Source organism: Gopherus evgoodei, chromosome 3 (genome assembly GCF_007399415.2).
Source record: "Gopherus evgoodei ecotype Sinaloan lineage chromosome 3, rGopEvg1_v1.p, whole genome shotgun sequence".
NCBI lineage: Eukaryota > Metazoa > Chordata > Testudines > Testudinidae > Gopherus > Gopherus evgoodei.
Window position 1 is genome coordinate 114,223,811 of NC_044324.1, and position 21,959 is coordinate 114,245,769.

General features: G+C 39.5%; 1 protein-coding gene across 1 annotated transcript in view; it reads left to right on the forward strand.

Annotated features, from left to right (window-relative positions):
* Nucleotides 1-21,959, forward strand: part of PDE7B (phosphodiesterase 7B) — a 277,364-nt gene that overhangs the window by 64,449 nt on the left and 190,956 nt on the right. The window contains exon 2 of the mRNA XM_030556378.1: nucleotides 17,650-17,710. Coding sequence (XP_030412238.1) covers nucleotides 17,650-17,710 — 61 coding nt within the window. The remainder of the gene's footprint in view (nucleotides 1-17,649; nucleotides 17,711-21,959) is intronic.

The following is a 21,959-nucleotide window of genomic DNA, read 5'->3' on the forward strand; positions in this document are numbered from 1 at the left end:
GGGATTTGTCCTGAAGACAGATCCAGCCCAAGAGAGGGAACTATATCCATTTAAGTCTTCTGGAGAGCTCCATTTTCATCCTCAAGAATATCATGCGTGTTCCTTTGACCTGGTAATGCTGGAAGCACAGTGTTTCCTTTTTTATATTTTTAACACCTACTATTGCAAGGGACCTTGGTTTGGTGGAGAAAGACTCTGAAATGAACATATTGTCTGCTTGTCACAAAAATGTACCTCTCTGAAATGCTGTAAGTGAATGTATCTAAGCAGCTATTGAAAGTATGAGTTATGTGATCCTCTTTTATTCTCTTGCAAGAATTACGAGTCTTGCTATCAGAGCTAAAATGCCTAGCCACGGCTTTGTGGTGAAAACTTCCTTAGGAGGATGTGTATTGGCATGGGGAGGAGTGCACGGGGAGGAGTGCACTAGTTTAATACAATAGACTTTACCTCTTGACAGGTTCAAACGCTTATCTGGGTTTCAAGAGGAAATAAGTTTCCTGATTTTCTTATAGACTTGTGTGTATCTCTGTCCAACTCACAACACTGAAGGCTGTGGATGCTATGAAATTGTGACATGTGGAGTGATCACTTAAATTTCCAAGACACCATCTGTGTGCAAAGTCAGGAGCCATTTGGTTCCCATGGAGCCTTTACTTTTGTTGTTTCTTTTTTCTTTTTGTTGTTTTGTTGTATTCTTGTTGTTTGCCATAATCAAAAAAAAAGCCATGAAGTGATATGCTTGCTCTTTGTGTATGGAATCACAGCAGTCATCACTTAGGAAGGCCATATGCCACCATGAGAACAGGAACAGGAAGTTGCTTGAAAAAATTCATTCTTTGAATCAGCTAGAAATGAATTTCACCACAGAGAGGAGAATCATTTGCACCAGCTTTCTTCTGCCATTTTCCTAGTCCACCTCAGAGCTGGGCACAATTGATCTTGACTAGACTCCAGAATAGCATAGGTGATGTTAGGTCAGTATGGAGAAGAGCTAGCAAGAGAAGCTTTGTGCAATGATTGCCAATGATATGCCTGTTTCAAACCAGCACTTTCACACATGCAAAAATATTGCTAAAAGGAAAAGGAAACAAAGACTCCAGAAGAAACTCTGTACTCTGGGAATTAGTTTCAGTGTGAAAAAATTCACATTTCTAGCACTGCATCAAGAAGCAGTAACCTTGGAAACTACAAATAGCACAGCAAAAGACATGAATTTCTATTTTAAATATTTATATAGTGCCAAGCACTATGGCATCTGGTCCTTGTGGTAAATAACAAAACACCAGCCATGTTTGTGGGTCAAGAGGTTTAGAAATTCTGAAGACGTTTCAGGGGTGCCCTGCATAACTTTACTCTGCCATACAGATAAAGTTATTTTCATAGACTGTATTGTCCTTGTGACCTTCATGTAAAGCTGATGTCAGCGAGAATTACATGCACTGACTGGGGTAGAATGTAACTATAATAGTTGGAATAGTTTTGACAGTTGGAATATGCTCAACTGTTTGACATCACAACTGGTAAAAAAGCAGCTCTTTTTCCTGTAAAATAGTGCTTGCTGTTTTGTGGGTTCAACAGCTTTGCTTGTAGGAACTAGTTATGTGCATGTTACACTGACGTTTTGGAAGTTATTTTCGCTTGCACTGAGGTTACTTAGTTCCATGGCTTGAGTTACATTTAAAAAAAAACTGTACAAATATCAACTGACATTTAATTGATAGTTTTGTGTACAGGAGCATCTCTGTGTCAAGGTGCTAGAAGTCCATTATAAATCCTCCTTTGTACTGTGTAAACATCCATTTGGTCACTTGCTGGATAGGTGCCCACAAAAAACTTTGAATCATCATGTTTGTACAGAAGTTTTGTAGGTACTGCAGACACTACTGTATACAGTGTGTTGAGCTTTTCCTGGTTATGGGCCCTAGCACAGTAGCTTTAAAATTAGCGCATAAAGCAAATGACCCAAAGATGTCTGAGAGGTACAACCAGAATCACATCCACAGGGAAAAAATACAAGAAAGCATGGACTTAAGTGAGATTATCATGTTAATGAGGCACTTAGTTATGTGGTATTGTTTTAGTCCTTTTCTGCTACTAGGTAGGAGTCGCTTGATGGCCAGGAAGCAGTGCTTTCATTAATGCTGGATCAGGTTTCCCTGCATTCTGTCTTCTGCTCTTCATTTGTAAAAATGTGCTTCTATATATGCTGAACTCCATGCCTGTGCTCTTCAATAGATGCAACAGAGCAAAATTAATATAATGCTACAGGTTACCCCATAATGCCTTGTTACTGCTTTTTGAAAATACCCACCCGAAGTGTCTTATGTTGGAATTGCAGCTTCAGAACTGCTTGTTCAAGTCACTAGTGGGTGGAATACAAGTATCAATCACACAGTATTGATCTGACACAGTTCAGAGCTAGCTACTTCTCTGTCACCTCGTCTGGTCTTGTACCTTCACCTTTCCTGACGTGGAATCTCATGATACTCCCATACTGAGACTGGGTCCCTTGTGTACCAACTGTTATTACTCAGTAGCCCACTCTAGGTTTGAGTCCTGCAAGTCTTCCTTTTGGAAGCTATGGATAATAATTTCATGCTCTAATAAGAATATAACATTAGGGATCTATTATCAACCACCTGACCAGGACAGTGATAGTGATGATGAAATGCTAAGGTAAATTAGAGAGGCTATCAAAATTAAGAACCCAATAATATTGGGGATTTCAATTATCCCCATATTGACTGGGAACATGTCACCTTGGGACGAAATGCAGAGACAAAATTTCTCAATACTTTAAATGACTGATTTGGAGCAGCTGGTACGGGAACCCACAAGGGGAGAGGCAACTCTAGATTTAGTCCTGAGTGGAGCGCAGGAGCTGGTCCAAGAGGTAATAATAACAGGACCGCTTGGAAATAGTGACCATAATACAATAGCATTCAACATCCCTGTGGTGGGAAGAACATCTCAACAGCCCAACACTGTGACATTTAATTTAAAAAAGGGGAACTATGCAAAATTGAGGGGGTTAGTTAAACAGATATTAAAAGGTACAGTGACTAAAGTGAAATCCCTGCAAGCTGCGTGGGCACATCTAAAAGACACCATAATAGAGGCCCAACTTAAATGTATACCCCAAATTAAGAAACACAGTAAAAGAACTAAAAAAGAGCCACCGTGGCTTAACAACCATGTAAAAGAAGCAGTGAGAGATAAAAAGACTTCCTTTAAAAAGTGGAAGTCAAATCCTAGTGAAGTAAATAGAAAGGAGCATAAACACTGCCAAATTAAGTGTAAAAATGTAATAAGAAAAGCCAAAGAGGAGTATGAAGAACGGCTAGCCAAAAACTCAAAAGGTCATAACAAAATGTTTTTTAAGTACATCAGAAGCAGGATGCCTGCTGAACAACCAGTGGGGCACCTCGATGATAGAGATAGAAAAGGAACGCTTAAAGACGATAAAGTCACTGAAGAGAAACTAAACGAGTTCTTTGCTTCAGTCTTCACGGCTGAGGATGTTAGGGAGATTCCCAAACTGGAGCCGGTTTTTGTAGGTGAAAAATATGAGGAATTGTCACAGATTGAAGTGTCACTAGAGGAGGTTTTGGAATTAATTGATAAATTTAACATTAACAAGTCTCCGGGACCAGGTGGCATTCACCCAAGAGTTGTGAAAGAACTCAAAAGTGAAATTGTGGAACTATTAATTAGGGTTCGTAACCTGTCCTTTAAATCGGCTTCTGTACCCAACAACTGGAAGATAGTTAATATAATGCCAATATTTAAAAAGGGCTCTAGAGGTGATCCCGGCAATTACAGACCGGTAAGTCTAACATCAGTACCAGGCAAATTAGTCAAAACAATAGTAAAGAATAAAATTGTCAGACACATAGAAGAACATAAATTGTTGGGCAAAAATCAACATGGTTTCTGTAAAGGGAAATCGTGTCTTACTAATCTTTTAGAGTTCTTTGAAGGGGTCAACAAATATGTGGACAAGGGGAATCCAGTGGACATAGTGTACTTAGATTTCCAGAAAGCCTTTGAGGAGGTCCCTCATCAAAGGCTCTTACGTAAATTAAGTTGTCATGGGATAAAAGGGAAGGTCCTTTCATGGATTGAGAACTGGTTAAAAGATAGGGAACAAAGGGTAGGACTAAATGGTAAATTCTCAGAATGGAGAGGGGTAACTTGTGGTGTTACCCAAGGGTCAGTCCTTGGACCAATCCTATTCAACTTATTCATAAATGGTCTGGAGAAAGGGGTAAAAAGTGAAGTGGCAAAGTTTGCAGATGATACTAAACTGCTCAAGATAATTAAGACCAAAGCAGACTGTGAAGAACTTCAAAAAGATCTCACAAAACTAAGTAATTGGGCAACAAAATGGCAAATGAAATTGAATGTGGATAAATGTAAAGTAATGCACATTGGAAAAAATAACCCCAACTATACATACAATATGATGGGGGCTAATTTAGCTACAACAAATCAGGAAAAAGATCTTGGAGTCATCGTGGATAGTTCTCTGAAGATGTCCATGCAGTGTGCAGAGGCAGTCAAAAATGCAAACAGAATATTAGGAATCATTAAAAAGGGGATAGAGACTAACACAGAGAATATATTATTGCCCTTATATAAACCGATGGTACACTTACATCTTGAATACTGCGTACAGATGTGATCGCCTCATCTCAAAAAAGATATGCTGGCACTAGAAAAGGTTCAGAGAAGGGCAACTATAATGATTAGGGGTTTGGAGAGGGTCCCATATAAGGAGAGATTAAAGAGGCTAGGACTCTTCAGCTTGGAATATGGGGATATGATAGAGGTATATAAAATCATGAGTGATGTGGAGAAAGTAGATAAGGAAAAGTTATTTACTCATTCTCATAATATAAGAACTAGGGGTCACCAAATGAAATTAATAGGCATCAGGTTTAAAACAAATAAAAGGAAGTTCTTCACACAGCCCACAGTCAACTTGTGGAACTCCTTACCTGAGGAGGTTGTGAAGGCTAGGACTATAACAGTGTTTAAAAGAGATCTGGATAAATTCATGGAGGTTAAGTCCATTAATGGCTATTAGACATGATGGGTAAGGAATGGTGTCCCTAGACTCTGTTTGTTTGTCAGAGGGTGGAGATGAATGGCAGGAGAGACATCACTTGATCATTACCTGTTATGTTCACTCCCTGTGGGGCATCTGGCACTGGCCACTGTCGGTAGACAGGATACTGGGCTAGATGGACCTTTGGTCTGACCCAGTACGGCCATTCTTATGTTCTTATGTGACCCAGAACAGCCTTTTCAAAACAAACTTTTCTTTAATCATAGCAGCTGGAACAAAGCATAACCCAGAGAAGAGGGTTTTTAAACTCAAAGGGTCTACATGCATATCTATCTTACCTATAGTTCTAGGTAGACCTATCTTATCCCATACACCTCAGCTTCTGAAATCTGGACGTCAAACTGCTCCCCGGAAATCTCCTGCTTCAGCTTCCCCTTAACCCTCCTCGAGAGAGTGTTTTTGTCTTTTAAACTTTATGAGGCTTTGAAGTCCTCCTTATTCAAAGGGTTGAGACATTTCTGGAGAAACCTGTTTAGCAAACGCGGGTGGTGGGAGGAGCACATCACAGCAAATGGCTCCAGCCTTGTCCATCAAGTATTTCCAATGTGTGTCCCTCAAGTGTTTCCATATCAGGTCATTGTCTCCCTTCCAGCGTACATGCAGATAACCCCTTCATGAATTAAACCTTTGTATCCATACAGTAAACACCGCAATAACAATCAGATACACTGATGGAACATGTCGTAGTATAAAATATTAGAGGCTGCTCTCACGTGCTTCCCAATATGTATCTGACATTAAATAAGCATTGCAACAAAATCAGACCTGACAGTCCTGAAAGGGTGGTAAAGGCAGGTATTGCAGTCATAGAATGGATAACGCTCTTTTTCCTATGAAATGTGGGAAGAGGTTACTACAAGTTAATTATGGACACCCATTATGTGACCTTTAAAAAACTCTTCCAGTGGGGGAGAAGGGATAGAAAGCAGGCTGCAGAATGGTTGTGTACAGTAAAGGGGAAAGGCTTCTCCTAGGGAGGGAAATCTTGGGTTTATTTCAGTTTGGGGAGGAGCACCATTATTCCCAGCGTATTTGGGCCCAGGGTGTGTTAGAGAGGACAGCTGGTGATTTATAGGCAGCAGAAGAAAAGACAGTAGTGCACTGGGAGTTAGAACATGTATTTTTTTCTTTGTTTAAAGAAACCTCTTGAGCCAACCTGTAAATATTTTAAGTAAACAAGTGTAAGAATTAAAACTTCAGAGTAGGACTGATTTACTCCAGACCTCCCTAATGCCAGAGGGGAAAAAATAGAGCCTTGAGATAAGAGGTGTGTTGTCACAGTATATTTGAGTAGATCATGCAGACCACTTTCCAAAGGTTTGCTAATATTGATGGGCTCTAGTCTGATCAAGTTGAACTGAAGACTTATATTTTGAAGTATTTCTATATATTTTCCCCAATATTTAGTTCTTTTCAATAGAAAATGAGAGTTGTGATTAGCCACTTTCCTTAAAATATACCTAAAAGGGACAGATGTAGGACTTAGGAGGAGGGAAAGTAGCCATGTGGTTCTCCAGGCTAGTGTTTAAATCCAAGTTGCCTTTAAAAAGTTTTAAACAAATAGTAGAGAAAAGATGTTTGCAATTTTTCCCTACTGTTTTCTGTTTTCCATCTACTAGAAACTATTTTTTGTGGAGGAAGGATACATTGCATAAAAAGACATTTATACATTTTTGTACAATTAGATTAAAGTGAACCAGACTTTAACATCAGCGCACCACTGCTGGGGTAATGACACTTCTAGGTGGCTGGTTCAAACAGTTGTCGATTAGTGTCCCTTGTGTCAGGGCATGATGTTGCAGGAATCTGGTACTAGTGCTGCTTGGAGGTCATCTCCCTCTGTATGCAGTTTCGCCCTCCCCGAGAAGCATCTAAACCTAATCCTTCAAGGGAACAAAGCTCAAACTAGTAATCAGAGCCTCTCAACAAATCTACCCGCTCTGCACTACATTTAAGTCTCCTCCTTCATGCTACTACGAGCTTCTCCCCCTGCCCCAGCATGAGCATGCGCCCCCCACGAAAGAATCTCTCTGGCGCTCAGATTCCCACACAGAAGTCCTCTATTCTTGGGTTCCACCTGTTGCTGGGGCCCAGGTATCCATTAGTTATCCCTGATACTCCAGTCACAGCCCCTCTGGTTGAAAAGCACTAGTTAAGTACATCCTAGTGCACCAAGTGCCATAATTGACTATTAATCCCTTTCCAGCCTGCACTGGGGTTTGCATGCCAGCACAACTAGACTATTGTGTGCTTCTTCAGTGACTGGCAGGCAATCACAACATACCTAAAAGGTGTGCCCTAATGGCCTGCTAATGCACAGCCCACTGTGACTGATTATTTTATTAAAAATAAATGGCTGAGACTTTTGTAGTCCAAGTTCACCTCATAGCGCTCTGACCTATAAAACATCTAAAAATAGTGGATTTATACTGAATTGGTGACAGATCCTCAATGGTGTCAATCCTGCTGGCACCTGTATAATGAAGTCAACACACACTGTTAACACGAACACTTTTTCCTTGACTGAAGAAGAAAACAAAGCTGTTAAGCTGCTATGTCCATTTTCCAACACATTAAATCCATTTCAAACAACTCCTAACCATAGTAAATCACAAGTTTGTGAGGGAATGAACTGCCTTAAGTTCACATCAGGATAGTTAGCCCACAGAGTAGTTGCTAACTTCTGGCAACAATGGTTTCTTGGGAATTTTTGGTCAATTTAGTGTAATTACTCATTTCGGTCATGTCTCCTATTTTGACTGGCTGAGGGTCGCTGCATGAACGGTAAAATACCAGAACCAACTGCAGAGCCAGGTTTGCTGGAGATTGACAGAATGCTGAGCTGTTGTTAGACTAATGCATTTCAATGCCTGGATCAGAGTGAAACCTGCCCTTCACAAGGGAAGCTTGGAAAAGGAAACATAATCTCAAACAAAATTTGCCCAGGCATAGCCCTGCTGCTCTGTAGCAACTGAGCTCCAGAAGATGCTACATCATTAAAGAATTAGATGCTAATGTGCCACCTGATGTTTGATTGAATAATTATGCATCATGCTGATGTCAAATAGGGAAAATAGAAAGCCCATACACTAAAATTTGGTATGATTGTAATTTGCTTGATTCTGCAATATTTGCCTTAGTAATAGCAAATGGTATGCTTGGGGGTTTTGCTGAGAGGGATGGCTTGCTGAATCTGGCCCTCAATTTCCAGTAATGTCTAAGATTTGACCTATGACCTTTGTCATGAGGCATTAGTGATTTCCACGTACGTAATGTATAGGGCTGTAGGTTTGTCTTCGTGGCGAAATACCATGGATACCATGACCTGTCTGTTTGTCTGTGACTTCTCTGTCTGTGACTTCTGTATAGGAAGGCTGTAGGTGGCTCGCCTATGTAGGTGGTGTGGAGGCATGGCCTGGGGAGGTGTCAGAAAGTGAGGTCACCCCACAGGATTGTTTCCTGGTATGACGTTGCACTCCATATGTTTTATGAAAATATGCTTATGAGTGTGAATATGATGTGACTGGAATATGCTTTATGGAAAAGGTCTCTTGTAAGGTATCATAACAAATATTACAACCTACTGAATATATTCCTCCTATTTGTATCTATGTATCATTCTTGTATCTGAAGCTAGAAATATAAAGTATAACTCTGGGGTCCTATTGTAATTATGCAAAGTGTGGGCCATTGATGGTGGTTTAGAATCTTGATGGTTCCCATTGACTAGGACAATTGGTTGTAAATGGCTCTATTTATTTGCAAGCCTTCCTGTGTTTGTGTAAGCTAGTCCAGGTCGAATGGAGTCTGGAGGGGGGGGTCTCACAGGACATGTGACCGTGTCACATGATGCTGATCTGGTACTTAAATCTGGTACTTTTCCATTTAGAAGCAGGAGTGGGGACCCAGAGAAACAAAAGATTCCCACCTTGGGCCAAAGCTATAAAAGGGGGTGGCCAGTCATGAGAAATCCCTTAGTTAGCACCTGAGCTGGAGCTAACAAGGACTGTATTACGGGAAAGGATTGGGCCTAAACTAGGGAGGAGTCTAGTCTGTGAAAAAAGCTTATTGGAACATCTCTGAGGGTGAGATTTTACCTGTAAACAGTTTCTTAGGCCATGGCTACACTGGCGCTTTACAGCGCTGCAACTTTCTCGCTCAGGGGTGTGAAAAAAACACCCCCCTGAGCGCTGCAAGATACAGCACTGTAAAGCCTCAGTGTAAACAGTGCCGCAGCGCTGGGAGCGCGGCTCTCAGCCCTGCAGGCTAAACCCCATGAGGATGTGGAGTACGTGCAGCGCTGTGACTACACTCACACTTCAAAGCCCTCCCGTGGCAGCGCTCCCACGGCAGCACTTTGAAGTTTCGAGTGCAGCCATACCCTTAATGTATTAGGCTTAGACTTGCCTGGTTTTGCTTTATTTTGCTTGGTGACTTACTTTGTTCTGTCTGTTATTACTTGAAACCACTTAAATCCTACTTTTTACACTTAATAAAATCACTTTTGTTTATTAGTAAACCCAGAGTAAGTGATTAATACAGCTGTGCATATCTCTCTATCAGTATTATAGAGGGCGGACAATTTATGAGTTTACCCTGTATAAACTTTATACAGAGTAAAACGGATTTATTTGGGGTTTGGATCTCATTGGGAGCTGGGTGTCTGGGTGCTGGAGAGAGGTGACCTGCTGAGTGGTTTTTGATTAAAGTCTGCAGCTTTGGGAGCATGGACTAGACTTAGATCTGTGTTGCAGCAGGCTATCATGTCTGGCTCAACAAGGCAGGGTTCTGGAGTCCCAGGCTGGCAGGGAAGATGGGCTCAGAGGTAATTCCATCATGTCAGGTGACAGTCCCAAGGGGGTCTCTGACTGAACCCATCACACCTGGTTCCTGATACAAGGAAATACTTTGTCATACAATGCATAATTAGACTGCAGGATTTACTGCCACTGGATGTCATTGAGGCTAAGAATTTAGCAAAATTTGGATAGGGTTTGCTGACATTTATATGGATAAGAACAGAAAGAGTTAAAATAATCACTGGGATTAAAAGGGATATAAAACCTTGTGCTTCAGGCCTTAAACCAATCTCTTATTTGTTAGGGATTAGGATTAGACTTTCACAGCGGGAAGATTACTCTGTATCTTCAGGGTTTCTTGCATCGTCCTCAGAAGCATCTGGCCACTGGCAGAAACAGAATACAGGACTAGCTGGACCAAAGGGTTGACAAGTACGGCAATTCCTATGTTCCTATATTTTCTCAGCATTGATGTTGACTCACGTCTTGCTTGCTTTTTTGCTCATCACTTAAACCTAAGAATATCATGCAACCTCCTATTTTCAGGCAGTTTTAGAAACATAACTGAAGAGAACCCATGCCAGAGGACCACTAACTCTGACCCTTACTGAAATTACTATAACCTTTATTTTAATTCATTTATACAAAGTGCCAGCTGTTTTTAAAGCAAATGAAAAGTTCTAGCTTCCTTTTATGCAAGTAGCTGTTTTACCACACTGACAGAGCCTCACAGATGGTTGAATTGCTAGTGCCTGTATAAGTATTTATATATAAATAAACTAGAGCATTTCTATAATGGAGAGGATATGGGTTGTACATTTTAAAAGGGGAAAATCTTTGGTTTTTCCCTTTTTTTATTGCCTTCAAAATGCCAGGAAAGTTTAAATGAGAAACAAACACTGTAAAAGAGAAAAAGAAATAAAAGAAGCATTTATTGCTTCAGAGACAGTCCCATTCCCCCCATAGTTTTCCATAGGAGAACAGAAGCTTTCTGTCTATTTTGGCATCTAAATACATTAAATTCTGCATTTTTATCCATAAATCTGTCAGAGTGAGAAATATGCAGTACGGTGAAATGGGGAAATGAATAAAAAAGTTAAGCTTTTTAACCAAATAATGTTGTTCTGCATTATCTATTTCCCTCTGCTCTTGCAAGGAGCAGAGTGTATTACCTCAGTAAAGTGTCAAGAAAAATCAAATGAATTCTTGGAAAATATTGAGTAAGCTTAGCTTATTGAGGATACACCTCCTAAATATATATATATTGTGCTTATGTCAATATGTATGGAACATAACAATAGTGTCTGAAAGGCTTAGAAAAAAATAAGCAAAAATTCTCAAAGACAATACAATTTTCACTGGGTTATCGCTTGATCTTCAACTTGTGTACATTGATGTAATTCCACTGACTTTAATGGAACTACACCAGTTTACACTAGTCAAGGATATTGTCCAGTACTTTACATATATCCTTGTGAATAGATAAGAGTCCTCATGTGGTTGCCTGACTGAGGTGCTGTCCAAAACTCATCCCTTTCCTGTGATTTGCGTACAGTCTTTTTGTGAAATCGTGGCTGCAGTGTAGTTAATGGCAATACTCTCAGGCTATGTATACACTATAGTCTAAGTCAGCATAATTTATGTCGCTGAGGGGTATGAATAAACCACCCTTCTGAGCGACATAAGTTACATCGACATAAGTGCTCATGTGCACAACACAATGTAGGCGGGAATGCTTCTCCAGCTGACAGCTTCTGCTGATTGTGAAGGTGATTTTACTATGCCAAGGAGAGAGCTCTCTTCCATCCGCACAGTGTCTTCACCAGATGTGCTGCAGCAGTGCAGCTGCACCGCTTCAGAGCTGTATGAGTAGACATGCCCTCATGGAGTTAAACGGGGTCAAGTTTCACCCTCTGTCTCCAGAAACATAACTTAAATAACAATGTCCCAAGAGGGTCAGCGCAGGTAAGGAAATTGTCAGAATGTTTTTTGGATGGAAAATAGCGGTTTCCCCCAAAATCAAAATTTTCAACTTTGCTGACATTTTTTCAATTTTCCATCAGGAAAATCAAAACAAAATACTTCATTTCAGATCAAGTTCACCCAAATGACATTTTAGGTTGTTGAACTGAATCAAAATATTTAATTTTGGGTCAGTTCAACATTAATTTGTGTCCACTTGTGCTTCCGTGGTGCCTCATGAGAATTGTAGTGGGGTGCCACATGCCCCTATTCCCCTCCAGATGAACGGCGGTGGTGCAACATAAGTCACATGACCACAGTGCATCATCATGGGAGTTGTAGTCTGGCTGTGCAGTCCAATCCATGGATGGAAATTCCAATTTTTGATCAGCTCTACCTTGAGTAGGTCAGTACTTTTAAACAGTTCAACATTGACCATTGCCCAAACTTTCTCCCAGACTGGCTTATTTTCAAGGCTTCTCCTGCAGGACATCCTGTCTATTCTCCTACTTCTCTGCTTGAATTAGTTCAAATAAGACTCGCCCAGTCTGCTAGAATGAGTCAGCAGAATAACTCTACACCTCCATACAAAATCTTATTGTGGGACACACTGTAATAATTATATGCAATAGTAGTCTTTCCCAACCCCAAAGCAAACTCCATCTAATTATGATATTACTTATGTTGAGAAAGTTTTGAGGACAGAGATTTTTATTTAATCCTCTTTCATCATGTTTTTAATTGCAGCTTGTGCTTTTAACTTCAGTGATGCACCTAAAAAAACTGATGTGCAGAGCAAATCTGAATAGATATATATGATCTATTTCATGCGTAACAGACGAGGTGAACTACAAATCAACAAGAAAGGATTTCAGAGAGAAAGTTTCTCATTCCGTAGAAGATACACAACATGCTATTTCTTCATTAGCAGTAGAAAAAAAAAGCATATCCATTAGGTTAGTAAACAACTTTTGGTAACCCCATGGCAAAAATTGATGAGAAAATAATTAATTACTTTTGGCAGTTTTCCCAACGGATATGAGATATGTAGTACTAATGTCACTTATTGGTTAGAAAAGAGAGTTTGATTATAATGGTTATTGAATGATGTGAGGAAGTTCAAGCTAGAAAGGCTAACCAAGGGAAAATGCTAATGAATTTAGCAACATTATTGCCTCGGCAACGTAAAATTTTGTAAATAAAGGATTTAGTTGACTTTTTCAAACAAAATTGGCCTCCAGATTTGTCTACCTGGGAAAATTGACCAGAATAACTAATGCAGAATAAACTATTCCAGATTAGTATTCCATATGGACAGTAGACACTCTCTTTTAAAATAAAAGAATCTTTATTTGGGAATAACTAGTGCACTTTCAAAGTGGAGTAATTATTTTGGAATATAATCACATTTGTTCCAGAACAGAGTATCCACACAAGAAGCTATTCCAGAATAGCCATTATAGAATAGGTTATTCCAAAATAGCTATTCTAATCACTTTCCCCATGTAGCCAAGCCCTAAATCAGCCCTGTTGTGATTCCATTGACTGTGGTAAGACAGGTACAGCTCTACATTAGGGCTAATTTGAATGGACATATCTTCCTGTGGGTCACAAGTGGAAAATGTAAATGAGATATGGGACATGAGAGGAGCTTGAATATTTTAGGGGACATGGATATGTTCCTGTGACAGGGTGGATGAGGCCTTCAGCCCCCACTGCTGAAGCCTTGTGGCCCTGTCACACCCCACCCCAGAAGAGGACATTAGAGAGGTCCTCCAAGCTACCCAGAGAGCTGTATGGGAAGCAGCCGATCAGGGCCCAGCAAGCTAGTATAAGAAGAGCTGCAGGGCCACAGTGAGATCAGTTCCTTGCTAGAGCTGGAGGAGAGTGGATAGTGCTCTGGGCTGGCTGCTGGAATTCCACTGGTACAAGGCCCTGAGGTAAGGGTGAAGAATGTGCTGGAACCACGGGGAAGTAGCCCAGGGAATCATAGCAGCAACATAATGTATTTAAAGGGATGTGGTAGATGGCTGCTATCTATAGGGTCCCTGGGATGGGATCTGAAGTAGAAGGCAAACCCAGGTCCCTTCTCCCCAACAGCCACTGGGAACGTGGCCTGGACTTTGTGCCCCAGAAAGGGAACTGAACTTTTTTAAGGGCCCAGCTGAAGAGCTAGGGCCAGAATAGGGTGATCAGATGTCCCAATATTTAGGCGTTTGTCCCTCATCCCAACAGAAGTTCCCGATATTTCACACTCCATTGTTGTTTTTTGCTCCACCAGCATCCCGATATTTTCTTCCTCACATCTAATCACCCTAGGCCAGAAAGGCCCAGAGATGTGAAATCTCCAGGGAAGGAGTCCTGGGGGTTGTGGCCCCACATCAGGCAGGACTAATTTGAGGGAACCCAGAAAGGGCTGAGAGACAGTTTGGACCCAGGTACTGTGATGGGCCATGTTGAACTGATTGAAGAGTAAGCCCCAGGATAGGGCTGCAGATCGAAAGACTTTACAGAGGGTGCTGAAATAGGCCCCCTGTTGGATTTATACCTGAGAAGGGGTTTGCTTTGCTTTATCACACAGACAGACTGTGTGTGACTTGGCAGGAGGTCTGAGTCACCAAAGACCCATCACAAACTGAGAGAGAGAAAGAGCAGGCACAAGCACTGAGACAGAGAGGTGCTCGCAAGAGGTGAGTGCACCCCATTACAGTTCCGTTTAGCTCTGCTGCACTTTGTTAAATTACCTGCATACTGTGATGCTGGAACTAGGGCCACTGGGGGTGCAGTAACAGCCCCTGGCTTGAAGTGGTTTCCATCATATATAGGGTTTACAGTTTTGTTCAGTGGTTTTCAGTAACCCCTACTATAAAAATTGTTCCAATGCCACTGCTTGCGTATGAATGAACATTCTGATCTTGGAGCGAAAAGAAGGAATTGGAAGATTATTTTGTTCCATAATGAACAGAGAGAAAATTTCTGAGTCTGCTGTGGATGAGCTGGTGGGAGAGCTTTCTGATAATTTACTCTGAAATACTGGTGCTGTCTTTTGAAATCTTTCGGGAGAACAGGGCTGGCTGCTAGGGAGGGTAAATATAGGCCATTAGCTTGCTCTCTTTAGATGCACTGATATATGAAGTGGTTGTGTATGGGAGTGGGGCTTTTGTTTGCTTGTTTGTTTTTTTATTTTGGTGTGGGGGAAGCGAAGGAGAGTGTAAAAATGGCGGGTCACAAATGTTTTATGCTGTTGTTCTGTATCATCTTAAGCCTTGTTTACTTTTTACCTGATGTTTTGGATTCTTGCTATAACTGTCACTGACTGTGAAACAATAAAATGTACTTTGATGGGAAGGTACTAATCACTTCCATTTACACAAGAGAAAATGGTACAGGTACTGAAAAGGTTAAAGGAAATTAAACTGGAAAGAAAGCAGAAGGAGAAGACATACTCTGAGAGGCTAGCCAAAACTGCTCAGTAATGTGAACTTTTGCTTTTCTATATACTCTGTGCTCTGCTCCCAGGAGCACTGACTCTACAGAGTATAAAATATTTAGAATAACAAAATATGGTGAACAGGGTTACGTTGTGCACTATTGCTTCTATGGTATTTGATACTGGCTTATGGTTTAATTCTTAATTTTGCCCATAGTTAAGACTATGGGCACAGACTTGGAGCTGAGTGATATGGAATGAGACCTATTTATTTGTAAGGGCCCAGTCCAATCACCATTGACATTGATGGGAATCTTTCCACTGATTTGAATCAAACCCATAAGATGCACCAGTGTATTCGCAGCATTATAAACTTTTACCAGTTTAAATTTAAAATGACATGGTTAACCATGCAAGGGACCAGAGAGCATATTGCAACAAGACCAAGCATTCCTGATTCTGATACTCATTTCCATTATGGCCTTATGTAAATTGCATAAATCTTATGATTTGGTTTTCTGATATGAAAAATAGGGGTAATAATCCTCACATTTTTAACAGAGTTGTCATGAGGATTAATTATTTTTATAACTCTATTATTGATAAATTATTATAAACTTTGTAAGGCATATTATAGATATATAACTATTAGGGTAAGGGAGGACAGAAACTATCTTTATTTACATAAAAATATGTAAGAAAATGTACTTCGCTTTAAATCACTACTTGAAAATTTAGAGAGACAAGGTGGGTGAAGTAATATCTTTTATTGGACCAACTTCTGGTGGTGAGAGAGACAAGCTTTCGAGCTACACAGAGCTCTTCTTCAGGTCTGGGAAAGGTATTCAGGACAGATCTACACTTAAAACACTTCAGCTTCACTGCTGTAGTGCTCAGTGCAGACCCTGCTATGCTGACGGGAGAGCTTCTCCAGTTGGCATAGTTAATCCACCGCCACAAGAGGTATACTTGCTCGGGGTGTGGATTTTTCACACCCCCGTGAGCAACGTAGTTACGCTGAGGATCATTTATAGTGTAGGCCTAAGTAGTTAGTATATATCCTAATGGACCCTTCAAGGTAAAGTGGCCCATTAACAGCCCTGAAGTCATCCGACAAAAATTTGTCTTTTTTTCACATTAACCTCTGTAAATTATGCTCTCATGAATATGAAAACCAATTTCCTCCTAAATAAGAGAGTGAGTGAAAGTCTGAACAGAATCCTTACAAATATAAACCATATTACATGCAACATGTGCCAAGAAAACTATGTACCTATGTAGATTATTCATTAATAATAAAACTCACATACATAGTGCTGTAATTTAATTGTGCTTTACAAACACATTCTTTACCCACAGATATTACAGTCTTAGAGATATAAAAGTATTCTTGGTTTCTCAGAATATAAATAATTTAATGTATGGTAACAAACTACTTATTAGAGATGTTCCTTTGTTTAGAGCTTATGTTCAACACAACTAAAAAACTACTGTATTATTATTTGCGAGCAGGTACCTTGTGGTTCTTTTAGAAACTGTTTCTACCTCTTGTTTAAAATTATCCATCTTATGTTCTATCCCCCAATTTATTCTTTTTAAAGGGGCTTTGACAAGATCTGACAAATTCTTTTCTAGCTAGAGTTCCCCTGTCCATTAATCAATTTTAAGTACACTATACAATGGGTTAAATTCAGAGATGCAGAAAAGCATCAATATTTATCCAAGGCAGTTGAAGTTTTCTCACCTGACTCATGTCTTCCCAAGAAATGAGGTGCTAAGCCATTTTCTCCCTTACCTCTTTGTACACAGCAGGGAAGACATTGCTTTTTGACACTGGTTTTTTTTCTTTTTTTTTTTTTTTGCACTATCCCATACCATATCCTCCTGGCTTTGAGACAGTGTTGGTGAGTGGGAGTGGACCTGCAAAGTCTTATGCTTAGTGCATTTTAGGATGAGACTCCAGGCAGGAGCTCCATGAGTGCCATTTTACCAAGTGTCCCATCTATTTTTCATACCAAAACTTGAAATTAAAATATCTTGAACTAACCAAGATGTCACAGATTCATTTTCTACACAGTTCTGCTGTCGGTCCTCCCTGCAAATAGGCAGTTAAGACTGTGCTTACAGCAAGAGAATGAGATGTATGAATTACCCATCCTTATTCAATATAAGCGGATTGTTGTTTTCGCATCCTAAAATTTGGGCTACCAGAAAGCCTTCTGACCGTACCTAGGGAAGAAAGGCAGAAGAGAACACAGATATACAAGTTTTAGAAACACTGCTACAGGGGTCTCACATTAAATATGTCCCTCTTTTTCTTTCAGAGGTGTGGAGAAATCTCATTTGATAGTCCTGATCAGAATGCCAAATGCGTTTGCATGCTAGGTAAGAGTCCTTCCTTTTTTGATATGAGTTTTGTTGTATGGAAGTATATACTGTTTCATTTGGCGCTCCTCTTCTAAATTAGGCTGAATTCAGCCTATAAAGTATAATTCGCTGGGGCGAAACTGGTATGAATTACAACGGGATGCTCTTATATACCAAATTCATTATAATCAGCTGGTTTACACATGTTTCTTCTGTTTCATTTGTATTGTATTGTTGACTAACTGATTTCTGACAACTGGTTATGAAAATTATTTGCATATCCTTTCATATTCCTGTTTTACTGGAGGGACATTTTTGACTGGTTTGTAACTAAGCAGGCTAAAGTATATGTGTGAAAAATGTTAACACACTTTTGGCTAAATTGTGCTTTGTTATACTGCCATAAATCCAGAGTAACTCCTTTGAAGTCAATAGAATTATTCTGGATTTCTACTGGTTTAACTGAGAGCAGAGACTGGATCTTCAATTTAATAAACCACATATCAGAAGAGAGATAATTAAGCTCATTGTAATATTGATTGAAAAGCCCTTGCTTATCAAAGCATCCTCAGGATTTCCAAATCTGCCAAAAGTGTATAGAATACACAGTTCATACTATAATTTTGATGCATGGCATTGGCATTCAAATGTTAATATTATAGGGTCAGATTCTGATAACCTTATGATGAGTAGAAGACCTTTCTCCTGTAGTAGTCCCATTGACTTACTCATCATAAGAGTACTAACATCTGTCCCATAATTATGTGTTCATATTCCAAGAAAACTTGAAGAGTTTGTTGGAAGGGAGGAAAATGTTATTTCAAGAGTTTCCCTTAGTTTTTCCTTTAAAAAAAAAAATCTAAAATAGATGAGTTGATTTTAAACCTTCCGAGAACTTTCACTACTATAGCAACCATTCCAGTATGGCAGCAAATGTTCCACAATATAGACAGGAGGAAATAATTTCTTTTACATGTAGCCTGTATATTCTCAATTGTGAGCTTTTACTTACTAAAAAAGAGTATAATTCTGGTGGTGCCCATCAACACAACTGAAATTATGACTGTGTAGATTCATGAATTATAAGGCCAGAAGGGACCACTGTGATCATCTAGTCTACACTCCTGCATAACACAGAGCATAGAACTTTCCCAAAATAATGCCTGTTTGACTAGAACATAACTGCATTTCAGTTATGAACTGTGACATACACAGATACCTCCTGAAAAAATGAAACCTGTTGTACAAGGTCTGAACCTAAAATCAAATTTGCTTTTTAACAGCATTGATTGAAAATGTGAATTTTTGCAAGCCTGGTACCTGTAGTATAAAGTGGCACCTCTATATGTTTAGAAATTTTTTTATAAAATGCATTTATACACTTAAAAATTATATAGTGCATACACAAGTACCTAAATATGGGACCAGGTGTTTAGCTGATGTCAGTCAGCATGACTTGATCCATTGAAATTATGTTGATTTACTGAGGATCTTGCCCATTATTTGTAAAATGCTGAAATTGCAAAACTATATTCTCTGAAAACAAAAAAGAAATATACTGCTATGTGTCAATGTGTTCTGTAGTTGTCTAGTATATTTGCTTTTTTGATTTGCAATGCTATATCTGAAAAATAAATTAACAACATTATTATTACAAAGAAAAATCATACCATAATATTTACATAAGGGGGAAAAATACCTAAAAGCAGTCTTTTCTCAGAGAAAATATGAAATAAATGGGTCATTTCCTTGAGTAAGGACTGCAAGATTGAGCTCTAAGTTCTTATGACTATCCTGCCAGGGCTGAAATAAAGTGAGCTTTACCCTTCGCTTCCTTTAACATGATGGGGAACAAATGGAGAGCATGCTCACAAAGCAGTTTTTAAAGGAAATCTGCAATACAGCATGAAAGCTATTCTAATTGTTACATTTAGTTACAAATATGGAAGCATAAATCATGATCAGGGATTTTTTAAAGGGCCTTAAATTTTATAAAAAGAAGGATGAATAATACACTTCATTTTTGTTAGTAGGATAATATAGGTTAGTTCACAGGGAATGCAGCTACAGTTTGAAAGAATTTAGGAGGAAGAGACTGGAAGAGTTTGGAGTTAAGTCTATTTGCTACACAAGTGTTTTCACTAACATACTTGTGATATCTTTTTAGAAATATTTTGGAAGTCTGCTTTACCATACAACTGAAGGGCAGCTACCTTCCCTGTGACCTAATTGACACCATCAGACTGGGTCTACTGGTATAAAGTACAGTATCAGTAAAAATGCCATCTCCATTCTGTTACTGTATAAAAATGGGGGAAAAGTGTGGGATATATTTTTACATTAGTTCTGAACATACTGCTAAGAACTGGATAAAGAGAAAGTATGTGTGCGCATGTGTACAAGAGAGAAAGAAAAAGACAAGTTCACACTAGTGCTGTCTGGTAGATGCAATCAAAACTGCTTACCTGTGTCATACGCCCCGTATTACTAACATAGAGATCTATGCTTTTGGAGTAGATGGATTTGGGTCCTAACTGATTATCTAACTCTGTGAAGTCCTGAGTAATCATGGTGTGCAGCACTGTGGCAACCATGAAGTCCTAGGTAGCCATGGAAAGTTTTGTTTGTTTTTTGTTTTTAAAACACAATAAGGCCAAATCTTGCAAACACTTATGCACACTGTGTATATAGCTGGACTGCTCATGGGGCATAAAGTTAAGCTCATGTGTAAGCCTTTGCAAGATCAGAGTCTAAATGGACTATATGGTTAGCTATTCAAGGCCTTATCCCACATTCCTTATGCACTCCCATTGAATTCAGTGAGAATTTTGGGTACACAAGGAATACAGAATCAGGCCCCTAAGGCTTTAAAGAAAAATACCAATAAGGCCTGCAGGATGCTTTGCAACCTTTGACCCATGTAGAAGTATTTGATTAGCTGCATCTTTCTACTTTCCACTCCACTTCAAATCAAAGTGGACATATTTGCTTAACTATTTTTAATGTTTATTTTTCCTTTAAGGATGGAAAAACTATTTATATGGACCCAAAGGATTCAAACATCTCAATAATTCATACATTTTAAAGGGGGAAAAATCCATGTGTGTGTGATGCTTATGTAAGTAAAAGCCTATCACATGCAGTTCTGCCAATACCCCAGTCTTGGCTTGTGAAACACTTTCTATTTCAATAATGGGCTGAAACTGCCAACTGTATTCAAACGTGTGGTGGCTTTTCTGCTGTGGGCAAAGAGCCACTGAGGACATAGGTGAATCCATGAAATTTATTTCATATAGGGCCAAATACTGATTTTTGGACACGGGTATCCACAGGTAATAAATAGGAGAAGCAAGCCACTGAAACAACACTCTTCTTTTGAGGAGCCAGGCACCCCTCTGTGGTGGAATGAAGGGAGGGAATGTGTGGCCCTAAAGCAACAGTTTTATGTTTAGTAGTTTGCTATGGAAAGTTTTTTTCCTTTTGGGGCTGCTCTTTTCTTGGATGAATTCTAAGTGGCTATTCATGAGGAAACTGCTGTTATTACAAGTAAGTATTCCTCAGACTATGTCTGCAAGGACTAAGTCTACAGAAAATGAGGAAAAACTCATTATTCCAGTTTGGCTGAATTTATAACACTGGGGGGGAAAAGCACATAAGCACTTTTCATGGGCTAGCCATTAGGCTTGTGTTTGACTCTAACTTTAACTCCAGCACCAGACTATTTTACTAAGAGGAATTCATCTCTTCTGGAAAAATCTCTAGCTGACCTTCCCCAGCCTGTAGGTGGCAGACAGTTAACAAGCGGAAGGCAGAATCTCCTAATAAAGTCTGCCCAGCGCTTCAATAATAGGACCAGGCTCCTGGCAGCAGCAACTGTCAACACTAGCAACTTATGTTAGAAAAATCTGCCCTCAGTTCTGCCCCTGTTAACTGCCTAATATCAACAGAGTTAAATAGATATAATGGATGGAATAATTTAGCCCTGTGTACATTATGGTGGAAGTCCCTGGCTATTTCCTGGAGAACAAGAACAGGGGCAAATTGCTCCCTCCTTCTAAAGCTGAAGAAATATTTCAGTGTGAAACAAGCAGACTGAAATTTATTTGTACACCGAGGATTCACTTAAAAAAATAACACAAAACACACCAATAACCAAACCATATCTTGCGAGTATTTTATCACCTTTTAGCAAAAATGTCAGTGTCGGCATTTGAAAAACAGATAATAGACTAGAGTAGAATTTCCATACACCTGCAGACAGACTGTG